The 20728-nt window shown below is 39.2% G+C and overlaps 1 protein-coding gene across 1 annotated transcript in view; it reads left to right on the top strand.

The window, feature by feature from the left end:
- LOC100767045 (ATP-binding cassette sub-family A member 3) overlaps positions 1–20728 on the top strand; it is a 154563-nt gene that overhangs the window by 96981 nt on the left and 36854 nt on the right. The window contains 5 exon segments of the mRNA XM_027410319.2: positions 7646–7744; positions 9179–9350; positions 10386–10683; positions 17579–17825; positions 17967–18171. Coding sequence (XP_027266120.1) covers positions 7646–7744; positions 9179–9350; positions 10386–10683; positions 17579–17825; positions 17967–18171 — 1021 coding nt within the window.

Raw genomic sequence — 20728 nt, 5'->3', positions numbered from 1 at the left:
ATATGAAAAAATTTTCCAAATCAAAATTTGAGCCATGTATTTGTATAGATGTTTCTACAGAAGATACGTAAGCAACTCAAAACATAAAAGTAGCCAATTGTTGTAAGCATATGGAGATGTGAAACTCTTGTGCATTTGTAGCGGAAATGCAGAGTGTTATGTTTACTATAGTAAACTGAATATCAACAAAAGAAACAGCAGAAAGCTTACAAACTAATGGAAACTGAACAACTCAAAATTGAATGAAATGGGTCAGGACAGAAATTATAGAGAAACTAAAAGCTTTCTAAAAATCAAATGAAAATGAATATGCAATATCCCTGTCTTAGTATTGCTGTGATGAAACACAACTTGAGGGGGAAATGGTTTATTTTGCTCAGAGTTCCGTATGACAGTTCATCATCAAATGCAATGAGGGTAGGAATTCGCAAGGCAGGAACTTGGAAGCAGGAGCTGATACAGAGCATATGGAAGTGAGCTGCTCAATGGCTTGCTCCACATGACCTTGCTCAACCAGCTTTCACAAGAACCCAGGCATGGCACCACCCACAATGGGCTGGGCCCTCTCACATCAATCAGTAATTAAGAAAATGACCTACAGCTAGATCTTATGGGGGCCTTTTAATTTAAATAAACCTATATTCCATAATTAAACAGAAGCAGTAATTAAAAGTCTCCCAACCAAGGAAGAACTATAGGAGACTGAGGACAACAGGAGAACACAGCACACAGAATTAACTAAGCAGGGCTCATAGGAACTCACAGTAATTGAAGCAGCAGTCACAAAGCCTGCATGGGTCTGCACTATGTCTTCTGAAAATATGTTATGGTTGTTAGCTTGGTGTTTTTGTGGACTCCTAACAGTGGAGGTGGGGGTGTCTCTGGCTCTTTCACGTGCTCTTGGGACCCTTTTCCTCCTTCTGAATTGTCTCCCTGAGCCTAGATATGAGGGTTTGTTCTAATCTTAATGTAACTTGTTATGCAATGTTCAGTTGATATCCCTGGGACTCCTGCTCTTTTTTTGAAAGGGAGAGAGGAGATGGAAGGTACACAGACTGGGAAGAGTAGAGGGAAGGGAAACTGGTCAGGATATACTTACTGTATGAGAGAAGAATAAAAAAAAAGTCAACAAAAAAAAGCAAGGGGCAGATGGTTTTAGGGCAGAATCCTATTACACTTGCTTTTTTCCCATTTTTTATTTAAATTAGAAACAAGATTGTTTTACTTATCATTCCCAGTTCCCTATCCCTCCTCTCCTCCCCTGAACCCCACTAACATCCTACCTATCCCATACCATTTCTGCTCCCCAGGGAGGGTGAGGCATTCCATGGGGGATCATCAGAGTCTTTCATATCCATTGGGATAGGGCCTATGCCCTCCCCCATGGGTCTAGGCTCAGGGAGTATCCCCCTGTGTGGAATGGGCTCCCAAAGTCCATTCCTATGCTGGAAATAAGTACTGATCTACTACAGGAAGCCCCATAGATTTCTGAGGGCTCCTCACTGACACCAACATTCATGGGGTCTGGATCAGTCCCATGCTGCTTTCCCAGCTATCAGTCCTGGGACCAAAGCTCCCCCTTGTCCAGATCAGCTGTTTCTGTGGGTTTCACCAGCCTGTCTTGACCCCTTTGCTCATCACTCCTCCTTCTCGGCAACTGGATTCCAGTTCAATGCAGTGTTTAACTGTGGGTGTCTTCTTCTACTTCCACCAGCTGCTGCATGAAAGCTCTAGAATAGCATATAAGTTAGTCATCAGCCTCATTATCAGGGGAAGGCATTTAAGGTAGCCTCTCCTCTGTTGCTTAGATTGTTAATTAGTGTCATGTTTGTAGATCTCCAGACATTTCCCTAGTGCCTGATTTCTCTATAAACCTATGATGGTTCCCTCTATTATGGTATCTCTTATCTTGTTCTCCTCTATTCTTCCCCCAACTCAAACTTCCTGCTCCCTCATGTTCTCCTCACCCCTCCTCTTCTCCCCTTCTCATTCTCCTACCTCCCTCTCCCCTCTCCCCATTCTCCCAATTTGCTCAGGAGATCTTGTCCCTTTCCCCTTCTCCGGGGGACCATGTATGTCTCTCTTAGAGTCCTTGTTTCCTAGCTTCTCTGGCAGTGTGAATTGTGGGCTGGTAATCCTTTGCTCTATGTCTAAAATCCATATATGAGAGAGTACATACCATGTTTATCTTTTTGTGACTGGGTTACCTCGATCAGGATGGTTTCTTCTAGTTCCATCCATTTGCCTGCAAGTTTCAAGATTTCATTGTTTTTTTCTGCTGAGTAGTACTCCATTGGGTAAATGTACCACATTTTCTCCATCCATTCTTCAGTTGAGGGGCATCTAGGTTGATTCCAGGTTCTGGCTATTACAAATAATGCTGCTATGAACATAGTTGAACAGATGTCCTTGTTGTATGAATTAGCATCTTTTGTGTATATGCCTAAGAGTGGAATTGCTGGATCTGTGCTACTGGTGTTATGTTCAGGAAGGGGTCTCCTGCACCAATTTGTTAGAGAGTACCTCCCACTTTCTCTTCTAATAGGTTCAGTGTGGTTGGATTTATGTTGAGGTCTTTGATCCATTTGTACTTAAGTTTTGTGCATGGCAATAGACATGGGTTTATCTGCAGTCGTCTACATGCCAGCATCCAGTTATGCTAGCACCATTTGTTGAAGGTGCTTTCTTTTTTCCCATTGCATAATTTTAGATTCTTTATAAAAAAAAAATCAGTTGTTCATAGGTATGTGGGTCCATATCAGTGTTTTCAATTCAATTCCATTAGTCTACCTGTCTATTTTTATGCCAATACCAAGCTGTTTTCAGGAAGTCAGGGATGGTATGCCTGTGGAAGTTCCTTTATTGTACAGGGTTGTTTTGGTTACCCTGGGTCTTTCGTTATATTTTAGGTTTTTATGGTAGATGGTTTCCATAGAGGTTTTCTTTTAAATTTTTTTTATTTAAATTAAAAACAATCTTATTTTACATATCAGTCCCATTTCCCACTCCTTCCTATCGTCCCATTCCCCCTGCTATCTCCCCATCCCACCCACCATCCACTCCTCAGAGGGTGAGACCTCCCATGGAGAATTATCAAAGTCTGTCACATCATTTGGGGTAGGACATAGGCCCTCCCCTTTTTTCTAGGCTGAGAGAGTATCCTTCCATAGGGAATGGGTTCCAAAAGCCTATTCATACACTAAGGATAAATACTGGTTCCACTGCCAGTGGCCTCATGGACTGCCCAACCCCCTCAACTGACACCCACGTTCAGGGAGCCTGGTTCGGTCCTATGCTGGTTCTCCAGCTGTCAGACTGGGGTCCTTTAGCTCCCATTTGCTCAGGTCAGCTGTTTGTGTGGGTTTTCCCAGCATGGTCTTGATCCCTTTGCTCATCACTCCTCCCACTTTACAACTGGATTCTAGGAGTTTGGCTCAGTGCTTAGCTGTGAATCTCTGCTTCTGCTTCCAACAGCTACTGGGTGAAGGCTCTATGATTGCATTTAAGGTAGTCATTCATTTCATTATAGGGAAAGGGCATTTAAGTCAACCTCTCCACTATTGCTCAGATTCTTAGTTGGGGTCATCCTTGTAGATTCCTGGGAATTTCCCTCCTCACAGGTTTCTTGGTAAGCCCATAATGTCTCCCTAGACACTGAGTTTGACAATTAATAAATGGGACCTCCTGAAACTGAGAAGCTTCTATAAGGCAAAGAACACAGTCAACAAGAAAAAACGGCAGCCCACAGAATGGGAAACCCCACATCTGACAGAGGGCTGATCTCCAAAACATACAAAGAACTCAAAAAGCTAGTCACCAAAACAACAAATAATTCAATTAGCAAGTGGGGTACAGAAATAAATAGAGAGAATTCTCAATAGAGGAATCTAAAATGGCTGAAAGACACATAAGAAAGTGTTCAACATCCTTAGCCATCAGGGAAATACAAATCAAAACAACTGTGAGATACCATCTTACACCTGTCAGAATGGCTAAAACCAAAAACACCAATGACAGTTTATGCTAGAGAGGATGTGGAGAAAGGGGAACACTACTCCACTGCTGGTGGGAGTGCCAACTCAGTACAGCCACTTTGGAAATCAGTATGGCGATTCCTCAGGAAAATGGGAATCAGTCTACCACAAGATCCAGCAATTCCACTCTTAGGCATATACCCAAAAGAAGCACATTCATACAACAAAGACATCTGTTCACCAATGTTCATAGCAGCACTATTTGTAATACCCAGAACCTGGAATCAACCTAGATGCCCCTCAACTGAAGAATGGATGGAGAAAATGTGGTACATTTACCCAATGGAGTACTACTCAGCAGAAAAAAACAATGGAATCTTGAAATTCGCAGGCAAATGGATGGAACTGGAAGAAAACATCCTAAGTGAGGTAACCCAGTCATAAAAAGAGGAACATGGTATGTACTCTCTCATATATGGATTTTAGACATAGAGCAAAGGATTACCAGACTACAATCCACACCACCAGAGAAGCTAGGAAACAAGGAGGACCCTAAGAGAGCCATACATGGTCCCCCGGAAAAGGGGAAAGGGACAAGATCTCCTGAGCAAATTGGGAACATGTGGGGAGGGGAAAGGTGTAGGGGAAGCTGTAGCCACGCCTTCTTAGGGGCTGGCTACAGGTGTGCCTGACCACGCTTGTGAGGGCGTGGTCAGAGTGATGTAGTGTGACTGCGTTTGCGCTTTCGGTTTCTCTTTTGGGCTTGCATACAGACTGCTGCCACGCTGGCTGGCTAGGTCGCTCTGTAAATAAGGCTTTTCCCTATTAAATACCCTTATATTTTTACCTGACTCCGTATTGGTAATTTCCCACTATATCTGGTTGTCAGAAGCGGGATATTGGATACCTACACCCCATTTGGGACAGGCTGTGGGTTCCATCACTGTTGGACTTCCTACTTTCTGATATTCAGATACAAGAAGATAACGATGGGATGGGCATCCACATAGACAGCTTCCCCTACAGAAAGGGAACTAGGAGAAAGATCAGGGGAGAAGAGGACATGAGGGAGCAGGAAGGTTGAGTCAGGGGAAGAATAGAGGAGAGCAAGATAAGAGAGACCATACGAGAGGGAGCCATTATAGGTTTAAAGAGAAGTCTGGCACTAGGGAAATGTCCAGAGATCTACAAGGATGACATCAACTAACAATCTAAGCAGTAGTCAAGAGGCTACCTTAAATGCCCTTCCCCAATAATGAGATTGATGACTACCTTATATGCCATCCTAGAGCCTCCATCCAGTAGCTGATGGAAGCAGAAGCAGACATCCACAGCTAAACACTGAGCTGAACTCCTAGAATCCAGTTGCAGAGAAGGAGGAGTGATGAGCAAAGGTGTCAAGACCAGGCTGGTGAAACCCACAGAAACAGCTGACCTGAACAAGGGGGAGCTCATGGACCCCAGACTGATAGCTGGGAAACCGGCATAGGACTGATCCAGACCCCCTGAACGTGGGTGTCAATAAGGAGGCTTTGGCAATCTATGAGGCCTCTGGTAGACGATCAGTATTTACCCCTAGTACAAGAATGGACTTTGGGAGCCCAATCAACATAGAGGGATATTCTCTCAGCCTAGACACGTGGGGGAGGACCTAGGCCTTGCTTCAATTGATATGACAGACTTTGAAGACCCCACATGGAAGGGCCTCACCCTCCCTGGGGAGCAGAAAGGGAATAGGTAGGGGATTAGTGTGGGGCAGGGGATGGAGAGGAAACTGGGATTGACATGTAAAACAATCTTGTTTCTAATTTAAATAAAAAAAGAAATTTAAATGGAGTTGCCTTATGATGGGGAAGACAATGCTCTAGCTCATCAGTTTATGCTACAATTAAAACAGTGCTACCAGAAATGGGTTATATCTTACTGAGTCATTGGGCAAAGGGGTCCCATAGCCCTTTCACCCAAGCACTGCAGGGTTTTGCTAATGCTATTTGTGACTGTTCAAAACTAGATGGAAAATCCTGTTTTTGAAGACACTACTTATGTCATTGAACATAAGTGGAGGAATTGAGCTGGTGCCCAACTAGAAGCTTCACTAAGCTACAATTACGGCAAGGTATAACTTAAACATGACTGCAAGATAAACCCACTGATGCAACAGTGGCACAAATATTACTGGAGTAACTAACCATATTTGTATTGGCTTTAAGGCCCATTTCATGAGATGGAACCCACACCTGGCACTGCTGATGTGGCCAAAAACATGTGACTAGATAGGTCACGGGCCCTAAGGGGAAGCCTAGTACCATTATTCTGATAGAACATCATAGTAAAATGCTTCCAATTGGCATATTTCTATACTAATAGATCAGTGCCTCACTCAGCCTTCATCAAAAAGCTGCTTGTAATAGGTGGTAAATAACCCAAAGCCACAATTGGACAGTGCAGAGAGTGAGAGACTTTGGAGCACTCAGCCCTAAATGAGATGTCTTCACTAAAGCCTTCCCCTCAAGGTTCAGGGATCTATTCAGAAGAGGAGTTTTCAGAAAGATGATAAGAACTGGACATGATGAATGACTTTAAGGAACAGTGTCTTCCAGATACAACAGAGCAGATTTATGTAAGAACTCACTCAGGCTATGGCAGCATGCATAAATCCTGCCCAGGAGGGTCTTAGCCCAACCAAGCCTCCCACTGATCCCAGAGACAATCAGACACAGCAGGGAGTCTAGTCAAGCAGGAACTTGTTATTGCCCCACAGCAAGCATTTTTAAAGCAAAAGACTGCAGAATGGGAAAACAGCCAGCCAATGGTTTTAAAGGTCTGCCTATTATGCTCCTAGGCACCCTATGCTTTATGTAGTGAACCCCGAGCCATTCATGCAGTGACCTCATCTAGTTCCATCTTGGCAACCAATCACCCTTTTTTTGGAAATATCTCAGAACTCACTCACCCTCCTGACTTCCCCTTGGCACCATCTTTAACTGGTTCCTTCACTGCCCAAGCTTAAAACAGACAAAATCCCAGCACATAAAATGGGCACAAAAATCTCACTCCTAACTAAGAAGCTATTTGGAATTGATAATTTCTGGGAGAAGAAAAATAAGTTCAGCAATGAAGTCATATTGTATGTATCAACTACACTTCAGGGCAGACCCCATGCTCAGGAGTAGTTGGCCAACACAAGACTGACTCCATGTTTTTGTGTAGTGTTTGTTTGCTTGCCTTGGCTTGGTAGTTTTTTTGTGTGTAGACATGTTCCTTCTTTTGTTTTTGTTTTTTAATATGCTGTTCTTAAGAAAGAGCATGAAATTGGGTCTGTGGGCAGGTAGGGAGGATCTAGGAGAAGTTGAGGAAGAGAAAATTATGATCAAAATATATTGTAAGAAACATTTTTAAGTAAATAAAGGATACATTTTCTTTTGTTTGCAATGCTGGAAATTGAACTCAAAGCTTTATTTGTGTTAGGAAAGTACTTTTTTCCTCTGTGTTTCATCCCCACTCCTAAGAATTCTAAAAAGGTAGAAAATGATAGGAAAGAATACACTTAAAAAATAATAAATGAAGGAAATTGAAGTCCTTGCATTTTTATTCCATTTCCTGAAAAGTAAAGTGAACAAAAAATATATAACTGACCCAACACCAGATCTTTTTTTCTTCCTTCTTAACAGATTTGAAGCTTTGTTTACTGAGTTGGAAATAAATCAGAAAATACTGGGTGTTGCCAATTTTGGAGCTTCAATCACTACAATGGAAGAGGTTTTCCTTAAGTGAGTTACAATAACCTGAAGAAAAATGTTCTACCCCAAACTCTCTGTTAACTAAGAACAAACCTCACCCTTTTGCAGCTGAAATAAAGTGGCAATAAGTTTTCAAATATACTTGTTTAGCCTAATATATTTCCATGTATATTCAGCTGAGATATAAAGATGTTGAACAGGCTTTGATGCATGTCTTTTTATGTATCTTTTTTCAGAATTTCATGATTGAGTACTGCATTTATCATTTACAGCTTATATTCTATCTCCTCCAAATCCTGTGCCCCCTCTCAAATTCACAACCTCTTCTTCAACTGTTACATATATATATATATATATATATATATATATGTGTGTGTGTGTGTGTTGTGTGTGTGTGTGTGTGTGTGTGTGTGTGTGTGTGTGTACATATGTATATATAAATAAGTCCATTTAGTGTTTCCCACGTTTATATATGTTAGAGATACCACTAAGGGTGCATAACCTATCAGAGAGCTCATCAGTGGAGAAGACTAATTCTCCCTCTCTTATCAGCCATTGATTGAATATAACTCTTTATCTAAGAGTGGGACTTTGTGGGATGTCAGCTGGTATAGTCATTGCACAGGACTTGTTTAGACAGCCATAGATGTTATGATTTCATGGATACAACTGTCATATATAGAATACACTATCTCCCACAGATATTCTGGTCCTCTGTCTCTTACAGTTTTTCCACCCCATCTTCTGCTGTTCCCTGAGCCTTAGATGTAGGAATTATATTGTAGATGTATCAACTTGGGGCTGGGCATCCCACAGTCAGTTTATTCTCTGCATTTTAACCAGATGTACATATCTGCAACGTTCTCTATCTGCTGGGGGAAAAAACTTCCTTGATGAGGGGTGAGAGCTATACTTACCTGTGGTTATAAGGAAAGGTATATAGAATGTCATTGGGAATTATACTTATTTACTAAAGTGGCTGTAACAAATGTTCCTCAAGTAGTTGGCTAGGTTTTTCAGCACTAGGCATGAATTCCCTCCTATTGAACAGGATTTAATTCCAATTAGTTGTTGGTTGCCCACAAGATACAAGTGCCACTATTATACCCCTGGGAATTCTTGCCATGCCGATCATTCTGATTTGTAGGCTTTTACAGCTGGTTAGGACTATTGATTCCTTTTCTCCCTTGGCAACTTGCATAACTCTTTCTATTACTGTGAAGAGCTAGTCCTCCTGAGGAGTTTTCTAGGTCAGTTTCAGCTCAATTTTCCAACTGATTCCAAACTATGTGGTACCTTAACCTACAAGGTCTTACTTTCCAGTTTTAGGAGGCATCCAAGGGCAGAGTCAATAGTCTATATTGTTTTATAGGCTGGTTTCATATTCTTAAAGAAAAATAATTTGAGGCCATGACTAAAAGGAGATACTTTGTGTGCTCTTTTTGTGTATCTATATATATGTAGGGTCAATAATCTGGCAGCTCCCCAAAGGAATATTCAGGCTGTCAAACCCTATTACATGATATATGGAAAGAAGAGACAAGATAAGCAGCAGAATGTGAATATGCCCAGAAATTATAACAGACCAAATTTCCCCTATTTGAGTGAAATTACTACCATTAAATTTAACACTGGGGTAAGCATGTTATTTTTTTTAATTTTTACACTTATTTAAAATATAATTACATCATTTCCCCCCTTTTCTTTCCTCTTTCTAGCCCCTACCAAGTTCCCTTTCACCAACTCCTTCCATGTTCCTCAACTGTCAGACTGATAGTTTTTCCCTTCTTTGGCATATCACATTTTTTAATGTCTAAACCTAAAAGATGCTTCCAGTTTATACAGAGAAAAATGGACCAGCCCGTGGAACGTGATATGGGAGAAATGAACTCTAGATAAAGATGCCAGCTGCTGCTCTCACCATTATTATTTCTCAGGATCCCTCTTCTAAAGCTCTCACTAGAAACTCTCCCCCTCTTCTAATACTACCAAAGAGTTATAACTACCATTTCAGAAGATATTTGTAGATCAAAGTGAGGGCATTTTCTGTCTGGATTGCAGTATGTGTTGCTGGCAAAATAAAATAATTTTAGGAGGAGTGTTCAAAATAAAAGAAAAAAGATTATATATTAGATAAAGACACAAAATTTTCAACTTTTGTGGTGATTTGTTTGTACTGTTTTGAGACAGGATCTCACTGTGTAGCCTCGGATGGCCTGGAGCTCACTGTATAAACCAGACTGACCTCAAACTAAGAGAGGCCTAACTGTTTCTTCCTTATAAGTGCTGGAGTTAAAGGCATGCACCACCACACCTGGCCCAATTTTCCATTTTTAATAAAAAAACTCTTAACATATTAATAAAGAAAATTTGGGGTTAAGGGTATAACTCAGTGATAGAGTACTTGCCTAGCATGTGTAAGTTTGATCCTAGAACTGCCTGTCCCCCAACAAAAGAAAATGATCATAAGAGTTGTACTCTAGTTAGAAGCCAAGTCCTAATACTTTAAAAAATAGTGCACAAATACTGGAGTCAGCTGAAATCATTTGTATTATGTCTTATGAATATATTTTTGCATCATAGATTTTAAAGCATGGTGAATGGATTTCATCATGAGTATCCTACTTGAATCTCTAACCATCAAAATACTATTTTTCCTTTCTCTTTATAGTTTCCACTTTACTGCCAGCAATTTTGTTCCATGTTTATAAAAAGAGCACTATTCATTTGGCGCAACTGGAAGTTGATGTTGCTACAGATAATAATAGTTCTGGTTGTCACTACATATCTCTTATTAGCTCTGAACTTAGATGATGACGGTATACCTGAAAGGGAATTGGATTTGAGACAATATGGTGGAACCATTGTGCCTTACTCAATTTCAGGGAATTCTGATTTGGCTCTGAATCTCACAAAGAACCTTAAGATTTTTCTAAAGTCAAAGAATCAAAGCTTACAAAAGATAAAAGGTAAGACTCACTTAAAAAAAGAAGGGACAACTACCTTATAAAGACCTACTTGTCATTTGCAATGGATATAACTATGGTATTTAACTACCCATTTCTTTGTCATCCTATTAGTCACCAGTATCATAAAGGTAGCTAAATCAGAGGCAAAAGATACACTTTAAGACAACTGTCCACAAAAGTTAGTAATTGCTGGAGGAGAATCTTTTGGTTGTATGTGTCTCTGCTTATTGCACCACCCTTCATGGGGGTAGTAAAGATTAAAATATGGTGCTGCTGTGTGATTTAGCATTAGATGCTCTCTTCTCATTGTAAGACTACACTTTGGGGATTGACATGTAAAAGAAGCTTGTTTCTAATTTAAATTTAAAAAAAAGAAGAAGAAGAAAAAGAAAGTCAGTAGTGCCAAACTTAGAAGTGTGAGAAAGCAGTTCACTGTGGGTGGAGAAAAAAGTCAATAACAAGGAATGAGGTAGAGCACAGAGGGTCCAGATAGTGAGGGTGCCAATATCCTTTAGAGCCATGTTACCATGCTTTTCCTTGTTGCCTTTTCCCAGTGGAGCTAGCTGAGACCAGAGTCAGCAAGCAGAGGCTTAATGGTATTCAGGAGGGGAAGTAATGTTGAAAGGACTTAAGGAATAGCTCAAAGGAAATGGCACATGGAAGAGGATATCCAAATAGATGTATTGTTTTAGTCATCAGTAATGACTACATTACTCTGAGGTTGTTTCTCTCACATAAAAAAATCTCTGAACTGTTAACAGTGGCTCTGCTTACTGATGAACTCTGAGGATCATAAGGCAGAAAACAATGTATGTACATAGCTTATATCTGCAAATTTTACCTCTTAATTTAAAAAAATTATATTCTATAAGCATGTTTGTATGTATGTACTCCTTTTTATGTACTAGGAAGTACTGTATCAGATTACTATGTGGTCATTAAATTTTTTGTCTATCTTTAAAAAAAAAAAGGCTGCACTTTCTTCTGGAGCTGTCACAAGATAGGTTGCTGGTTCCTCTGTTCCTTTGTATGAAGGCTGTCCTTTTTTATATTAGTCATCCTATAATCAGTGACTGAGAAGTTAATTGACTTCATAACTCATTTGTGAATGTGATATAATTATTTTGATTTGTTCAAACATGTACCCTTGATAAGAACTGTAACTAGTTGTGGTCTCTATGTTATCTTTATCAATGCTAAAAATGAGTTTAGCTAGCTTGTTCAGTATCTTTGCTATGTCTCAAGTACAAGACCTAGTCTATGACAAATTTGAGCTTTGAGTAAACAATTTTTTAAAGTCAAACATTTTAGAACACTGGCCATTAATCAAAAGCACAGGACAAACTAGAGTGTGACTATTTAAAGAAAATTGTGGGGCCTCTGTAAGAATGAGATCTTTAGTGCTATAGCTTAGGGTTACCACCTTTACCCACTCTCACTGGCTCAGTAGAACTCAACAAAAGCCACTAATAGCCTTCAAGGTATCAAAAAGGATAGCAGACATAGGGCTGACCAGTAGGAGCCAGGCATAAAAATAAATGCAAGAATTATTTATTACGTCCAGTAGAAATCAGTTACTGTGCACTATACAGAATATAGGAATGTAGTATTTACAGAATTGATCCACATAGATTACTAAACAAATGAGGAAACACATTTTTTAAAAAGAAAGAATAGCAGAGTAGTATATACTATTTGTTATTATGTGCATCCATTTTTCAACATAAAAAGGAAAGGAGTTATAGACTGAATTGTGCCCCTCACAATGTTAAAATCCCAACTACAAGTATTTTGTTGACTATATTTGCAGGTAAGGTTTAGAAATGGTAATTACATCTAAAATAAGGTCATTAACATAGAACCCAATTCAGTGACTATTGTGCTCATAAGAAGAGGAAAGTGGGGGCTGGAGAGATGCCTGGGCTGTTAAAAGCCCTTGCTGCTCTTCCAAAGGACCCACACTCTTTCCTAACATATGTCAGGCTACCTGACTGTTTTTAACTCCAGCTCCAGCAGATCAAATGCCCTCTTCTGGCCACTGTGGGCACCCACACGGCATATACATACACAATCACACATAAATAAGTTTAAATTTAAAAAGGTAGATGTAAATGTGCATACAGAAAAAGACAGACCATGTGAAGACAGAGACAAAACTGCTACCCAAAATGCAAGACAAAGGTGTCAAAAGAGACCAAATCTGCCATTATGACCTCTGACTTCAGACTGAAAAAATAAACTTCTGTTGCTTTAGTCATCTAATCTTTGGGAATTCTTATGGAAGACTTAAAAAATAAAGATACATTTTAGTACCAGAAAGTGAGTGTTATTATGGCATATACCCAATAGTATGAAACTGGCTTTGGAACTAGGAAACAAGAGACTTGTAGAGTTTGAAGATGTATCTTAGAAAGAATTCTAGTTTTGAAAGCTTTTAGGAGATACTAAAGAAAATTCAGATGAGCATGAATACAGAAAAAAAAGAAAACTTTAAAGAAAAATACCATCATAGGAATATATTATTATGAAAATAAGGATGCTCTAGTTAGATATCAAATGGTAATGAGGGTCATGTTATTGAAAACTAAAGGAAGAGTGGTCCTTGCTACAAAGAGGCAAATGGGGGATAGAGAGATGGCTCTGGGGTTAATAGCACTGACTGCTCTTCCAGAGAACCAGATTAGGTTCCCAGTACCCACATGGTGACTCATAACCACCTGTAACTCCAGATCAGAGCATCTAATGCCTTCTTTGAGCCTCTGTTGTCAACCACACATGGAAGAGGAGGAGAGACATTCATGCATGGAAAAAACATATAAATAATATTTAAAAATAAATTCTTGTATCCTGCCACTTTGCTGAAGGTGTTTATTAGCTGTAGGAGCGCCCTGGTACAGTTTTTCCGGGTCACTTATGTAAACTATCATATCATCTGCAAATAGTGAAATTTTGACTTCTTCCTTTCCAATTTGTATCCCCTTGATCTCCTTTTGTTGTCTTATTGCTCTAGCTAGAACTTCACAGACGATAAGAGGACTGGGAAAGAAATCAGAGAAACATCACCCTTTACAATTGCCACAAACAACATAAAATATCTTGGGGTAACACTAACCAAACAAGTGAAAGACCTGTATAGCAAGAACTTTGAGTCTTTAAAGAAAGAAATTAAGAAGATACCAGAATGGAAAGATCTCCCATGCTCTTGGATAGGTAGGATCAACATAGTAAAAATGGCAATCTTGCCAAAAGCAATCTGCAGGTTCAATGCAATCCCCATCAAAATCCCAGCACAATTCTTCACAGAACTTGAAAGAACAATACTCAGCTTTATATGGAGAAACAAAAAAACCCAGGATAGCCAAAACAACCCTGTACAATAAAGGAAGTTCCCTGACTTTAAGCTCTATTATAGGGCTATAGTCCTGAAAACAGCTTGGTATTGGCACAAAAATAGGTAGACCAATGGAATCTAATTGAAAACCCTGATATTAACCCACATGCCTATGATTTTTGACTATACAATGGAATAAAAAAAACATCTTCAACAAATGGTGCTGGCATAATTGGATGCTGGCATGTAGAAAACTGCAGATAGATCCAAGTCTATCCCCATGCACAAAACTTAAGTCCAAATGGATCAAAGACCTCAACATAAATCCAGCCACACTGAACCTCTTAGAAGAGAAAGTGGGAAGTACCCTTGAATGAATTGGTACAGGAGACAGCTTCCTGAATATTACACCAGTAGCACAGACACTTGAGATCCACGATTAATAAATGGGATCTCCTGAAACTGAGAAGCATCTGTAAGGCAAAGGACACAGCCAACCAGACAAAACGATAACCCACGGATTGGGAAAAGATATTCACAACCCCACATCTGACAGAGGGCTAATCTCCAAAATTTACAAAGAACTCAAGAAGCTAGTCTCCAAAACACCAAATGATCCAATAGAAAAGTGAGGTACAGAACTAAATACAGAGTTCTCAATAGAGGAATCAAAAATGGCTGAGAGACACAAAAGAAAGTGTTCAACATCCTTAGCCATCAGGGAAATGCAAATCAAAACAACTCTGAGATACCATCTCCCTCCTGTCAGAATGGCTAAAATCAAAACCACCAATGATAGCTAGTGCTCAAGAGGACATGGAGAAAGGGGAACACTCCTCCACTGCTGGTGGGAGTGCAAACTTGTACAGCCACTTTGGAAATCAGTATGGTTATTCCTCAGGAAAATGGGAATCAGTCTACCTCAAGATCCAGCAATTCCACTCCTAGGCATATACCCAAAAGATGCACATTCATACAACAAGGACATCTGTTCAACGATGTTCATAGCAGCACTATTTGTAATAGCCAGAACCTGGAAGCAACCTAGATACCCCTCAACCAAAGAATGGATAGAGAAAATGTGGTACATTTACACAATGGAGTACTACTCAGCAGAAGAAAAAAAAAGCAATGGAATCTTGAAATTCTCAGGCATATGGATGGAACTAGAAGAAACCATTCTGCACGAGGTAACCCAGTCACAAAAAGACAAACATGGTATGTACTATGTGGATTTTAGACATTGAGCAAAGGATTACCAGCCTACAATCCACACTGCCAGAGGAGCTAGGAAACAAGGAGGACTCTAAGAGAAAGCCCAAGATCTCCTGAGCAAATTGGGAGCATGGGAGAGGAGAAAGGGAGCTAGGAGAATGAGATGGAGAGAAGAGGAGGGAAGAGGAGGACATGAGAGAGCAATAAGGTTGTGTAGGAGGAAGAATAGAGGAGAGTAAAATAAGAGATAACATAAGAGAGGGAGCCATTATAGGTTTAAAGAGAAGTCTGACACTGGGAAAATGTCCAGAAGGATGACACCAACTAACAATTTAAGCAACAGAGGAGAGGCTACCTTAAATGCCCTCCCCTGATAACAAGATTGATGACTAACTTATATGCTATCCTAGAGCCTTCATCCAGCAGCTGATGGAAGTAGAAGCAGACACCCACAGCTAAACACTGCACTGAACTAGAATCCAGTTGCAAAGGAGGAGGAATGATGAGCAAAGGGGTCTAGACCAGGCTGGTGAAACCCACAGAAACAGCTGACCTGAACAAGGGGGAGCTCTTGGTCCCTGGACTGATAGCTGGGAAACCAGCACGGGACTGATCCAGACCCCATGAATGTGGGTGTCAGTGAGGAGGCCTCAGAAATCTATGGGCCTCTAGTAGTAGATCAGTACTTATCCCTACTATAGGAATGGACTTCAGGAGCCCATTCCACATAGAGGGATACTCCCTGAGCCTAGACACACAGGAGAGGGCCTAGGCCCTATCCCAAAGGATATGATAAACTCTGAAGACCACCCCATGGAATGCCTCACCCTCCCTGGAGATCAGAAAGTGTATGGAATAGATAGGCTGGGGGGGGGGCATGGGAGTAGGGGAAGGAGAGGGAACTGATATAAAACAATCTTGTTTCTAAGTTAAATAAAAAAAATTGAGGAAAAAACAAAAATAAATTCTTTTAAAAAACACAGAAGCAAATAACTTTAAATTGTATTCTGGTACTTTATGGAGAATAGAACATGTAAGTGATAAAAAAAATATTTAGCCAAGGAGATTTCATTTTATTTTAAATGTTTTAGACATTTTACATAGCAACCCTCCCTCCCCTCCTCACTTTATCCCACCACCTCCCCCACAAGCCATGCTCCCCATCCACTCCTCCGAAAGGGTAAGCGCCTCCCATGGGGAGTTAACATAGCCTTAGTCAAAGAGATTTCTAAACAGAGTGTTAAAATTATGTTCTGATTTGTTCTTGCCATCTAGAGTAAAATGTAAAAGGAACTAGATAAATTGAAGAATGAAATATTAAGCAAAAAGAAGTAGAGATGTAAAGTGAAAACTCTCACCCTACTTATATTGGAAAAATTAAGAATGGAGAAGATGGTCTATAGAAGTCATCAGTACATTTGCACAATTTATTTAAAATAAATAGTTTTGTGACTTATATAGCAACCGCTTGTCTGAAAATATGACATCAAGGCTGATAGCTGATAGTGTTCTGTACAATGAGTCAGTAAAACATTCCAGCTTCAAATATTTATTTACCTCAAAAGAGAGGAATGGCAAAGAGTTCAGATTGCTGTTGTATGCATATATTTATATGTATGTACATATATTCATAAATATAATCTGTATAATGCTACTTGTATTATGTTTTCAGGGCTGATTATTTGGCACTGGACAACTAATTAATGTGCTCTTCCCAGGAGACAACCACCTCTCCCGTTCTGAGCTTTACTCAGTTGCCTATAGTTCTTTGTGTGGGGTTGAGGGTTTGGGGGCTTTTCCTTATCCACTTTGACCTGTCCATTGGTGTCAGCCTTGTTCAGTTCATGTGTGGACAATTCCTGTGAAAATTTCATGAATGCTTTACAGGCTAATGCTAAAATTTATACAGAAACAAATGAAATGGGATAGCCAAAGCAACCTTTTAAAAATAACAAATTATGTTATTCTACATAGTTAAGAAAAACATATTCTTAAACTGGATGTAGTGGTGCACACCTTTAATCACAGCACCTGAAAATGAGAGGCAGGTGGATATCTATGAGTTTTAGACCAGCATAGTCTACATAGAGAGTTCCAGGACATCCAGGGCTACATAGAGCCTGTCTCAAAAAATAATATATTCTTAATATATGGTTTGGGTTATGAATTATACAGTGAGATTACTGTAAGGATTAATGATGCTATAAAATTCTTAAAGAAAAAAATCCAATGTGAGAATATGAGAAACAAAATGGTTTGTAGAAAAATAAAAACCCACAACTTTTTTATCCTTCCTTTCCAATATAGGATCTACATGCTAGCTCACTGACAATTTCTTTTTTATTGTAGGTGATATAAATGATTACATATTGGAAAGTAAAGAGTGTCATAGCTTCTGCATTATTGCACTTTCTATTAAGGTTGAGAAAAACAAAACAGTACTCACTGTTTTCTTCAATAATAAGGCATATCATTCATCTGCAATATCCCTGGCAGTATTAGACAATATTCTTTTTATGACACTTTCTGGACCCAATGCTTCCATTACTGTCTTCAATAAGCCTCAGCCTCTACCTTATTATGGTTCCAATACAATGTATGTATGATTTTTCTTTTTCTGAAATTGAGTCTTAACATACCTTTGCTGTTTGGCCATATACATTTTAAAAAGAGCTAATGTCAGTATTTCCTACCTAGATTTCATTATTTATTTCATATTTTATTTCATCTTCTGTAGGCATATAAAGGGATTACAAATAGTAGAGTGTTTGGCTTTTGGCATTTCTGTGGTGGTCGGGACCTTTAGTCTCCAGACAGTGACTGAAAGGGTCAGTCAGGCCCAGCACATCCAGCTCCTGAGTGGTGTGTGTGTGCTCACTTACTGGCTCTCCGCTTTGTTGTGTGACCTCATGTTCTTCTTCATTCCCTCCTGCGCACTACTGGTGAGTATTAGCTGCAGTTGCATCAAAAGTCATTTACCTTCGATGGTCCATTCTAATTTCTACTCAAATGATTGTATCCTAAAATGAAAGTAGTCACATAATTTGAAGCTACATTGACCGACCATGGCAGAGATTTACTGTAGGCCTTCATTAAAAAAAAAAAAATTGTACTGCCTCAGATTCTTTCCCTGAGGAGAATCATTTTCTTTGTAAAAACATCCCTTGAATTTACTGCCATATATTTGCTTACCAATATGTCCTGGTCAAAATCTGCTCTAAAATCTTTTAACTTTCACTGACAAGTTAATTACAACTAGGCCAATGCCCAGTCAGTCCTTTCCAGGCCATCAGGAAAATTGGGACTGACATACATAGTTTAGACTCAAGATTTAAGGGCAGCTTCTATTACTGTATTCATCTTCCACACTTACCCTCGTGTTCAGATTGGCTGATCTCCAAAGAAGAGCTAGTTTTGACATGGTACTCATTTTGAAACACTGAAAAAGTAGACTGGAGAGTATGTGCATAAGAATCACACCATCTGTTAATGTAATTATGTTACTCATCAGTTAAACAATAGCAACTATTATCTTCTCATCTTTTGGGTAAACAAGATACAAAGACGACATAGTTTAGAGGAATAAATATAGGTAAAAGAGGTAAATTCCTTTCTATATAGAAGGTGTGGAAGACAAATATTGTGACTAATACATTGTCTCAAACATCACAGTATTTACTGTTTCTCAGTTGACACAGAACTGAAAATAAATCATTATAAAGAATACCGATTACTATTAAGGAAAAATGAACTACAAATTCACAACTGGATATTATACCATGAAATGGTAACTAATTGTTGAAGAAAAATTGTCAGTTTGGTTCCCACAAGAAGATTCATATTTAGTGCAGAGGAGCCCAAGAATTGGTTCTGAGGATGACTCAGGGTCTTGCCAGCTGTAACAGCTGCTCACAGAAGACCAGAGTCCAGGAATAGTGGTAGTATGAGAAGCAATACTGTGTACTATACAGAGAAGTCTCAAGGTGGAGAGAACTAAATAGCACTTCCTTTTTTCTGATGTACAAGACTGGCAACTTTTCAGTGTCAGACTCTGGTGCATAGTTCACCACCCAATAGACATGGGCAAGAGAAAATCACCATCATGTCTGTTTTCAGAGCTGTCACTAATTCAGGCCTGGTACCTAACTCTACACTCTTTCAGCTACGCAAGATGACAGCAGGATCTGTCAAACCTGGTGATCTTAGTTCACACACACTTTTATTTTGCCCTCTTCTGTATTTATCTTTCTCCTCTTTCCTAATTAGATCCCCCTATTTTCCCACTTTACTCTTTAGATAACTTGTATCCTGATATTCCCTTCTCTGTTGGCCCCCTACTCTAAACAATTGTCCAATTTTACTTTCCATGTTTCTGTAGTTACTTCAGGTTATATATTCACATATTAGTATTTGGAGTTAGGAACCTCGGATGAGAGAGAACATACAATGTTTGTCTCTATACTTCTGGATTACATCATACAATATAATATTTTCTAGTTCCATCCATTTAACCTGCAAATTTCCTTTTTCCTTACGGTTGTATAGTACTTTATAGTAAATATATAACACATTTTCATGAATATTCATCAGTTTCAAGACATATAGATTGTTCCCATTTCCTAGTTGTGAATAGAACGGCATTGAACATGGCTTAGGAAGTAAATACTTAACGGCTTTTTTTTTAAAATCAGAAAAAGCATAAATAAATGCTTAGTGATGAAGAAACTTTGAAAAGTAACAAAACAGATCCAACCCTATTCAGTGGCAAGAAATAATAAAAATCAGAGCAGAAATTGATGAAATAGAAACAAAACAATACAAAGAAGTAGTGAATAAAAGAGCTGCTCCTTTGAGAAGATAAACAAGATGGCAGACCCTTGGTCCACTATCCAAAAGAGAAAAAAAAGAGAGGAGACCCATATTAACAGAATTGAAATGAACACGGAAACATAGCAGGCACCAAGAAAATCAGAATATTATAAAGGAATTTTTGTTTTGTTTTGTTTTGTTTTGTTTTGTTTTGTTTTGTTTTTAGAGACAGGGTTTCTCTGTATTGCTTTGGAGGTTGTCCTGGAACTCGCTCTGTAGACCAGGCTGGCCTCTGAACTCATAGAGATCTGCCTGCCCTGCCTCCCAAGTGCTGGTATTAAAGGTATGTGCCACCAATGCCCGGCCTATAAAGGAATATTTTAAAAGCTTGTACTCCATTAAGCTGGAAAACTTAAAAGAAATGGATAAATTTCTAGATTCAGCCAAACCACCACAATTAATCCAATACCAACAACCTAACATATGCATAACAAATGAGGAGGCAATAATAATAATAATAATAATAATAATAATAATAATAATAATAATAGCTTTCCAACTTCAAAACGCCTAGGCCCAGATGGGGTCACAACAGAATTCTACCAAACTTTCAAAGAATATCTACAACCAATTCTTCTTAAACTATAAAGAAAGAAAGAAAGAAAGAAAGAAAGAAAGAAAGAAAGAAAG

This window comes from Cricetulus griseus, chromosome 3, assembly GCF_003668045.3.
Source record: "Cricetulus griseus strain 17A/GY chromosome 3, alternate assembly CriGri-PICRH-1.0, whole genome shotgun sequence".
NCBI lineage: Eukaryota > Metazoa > Chordata > Mammalia > Rodentia > Cricetidae > Cricetulus > Cricetulus griseus.
Note: the sequence above shows the minus strand (reverse complement) of the source record. Positions and strands in the feature narration are given on the sequence as shown.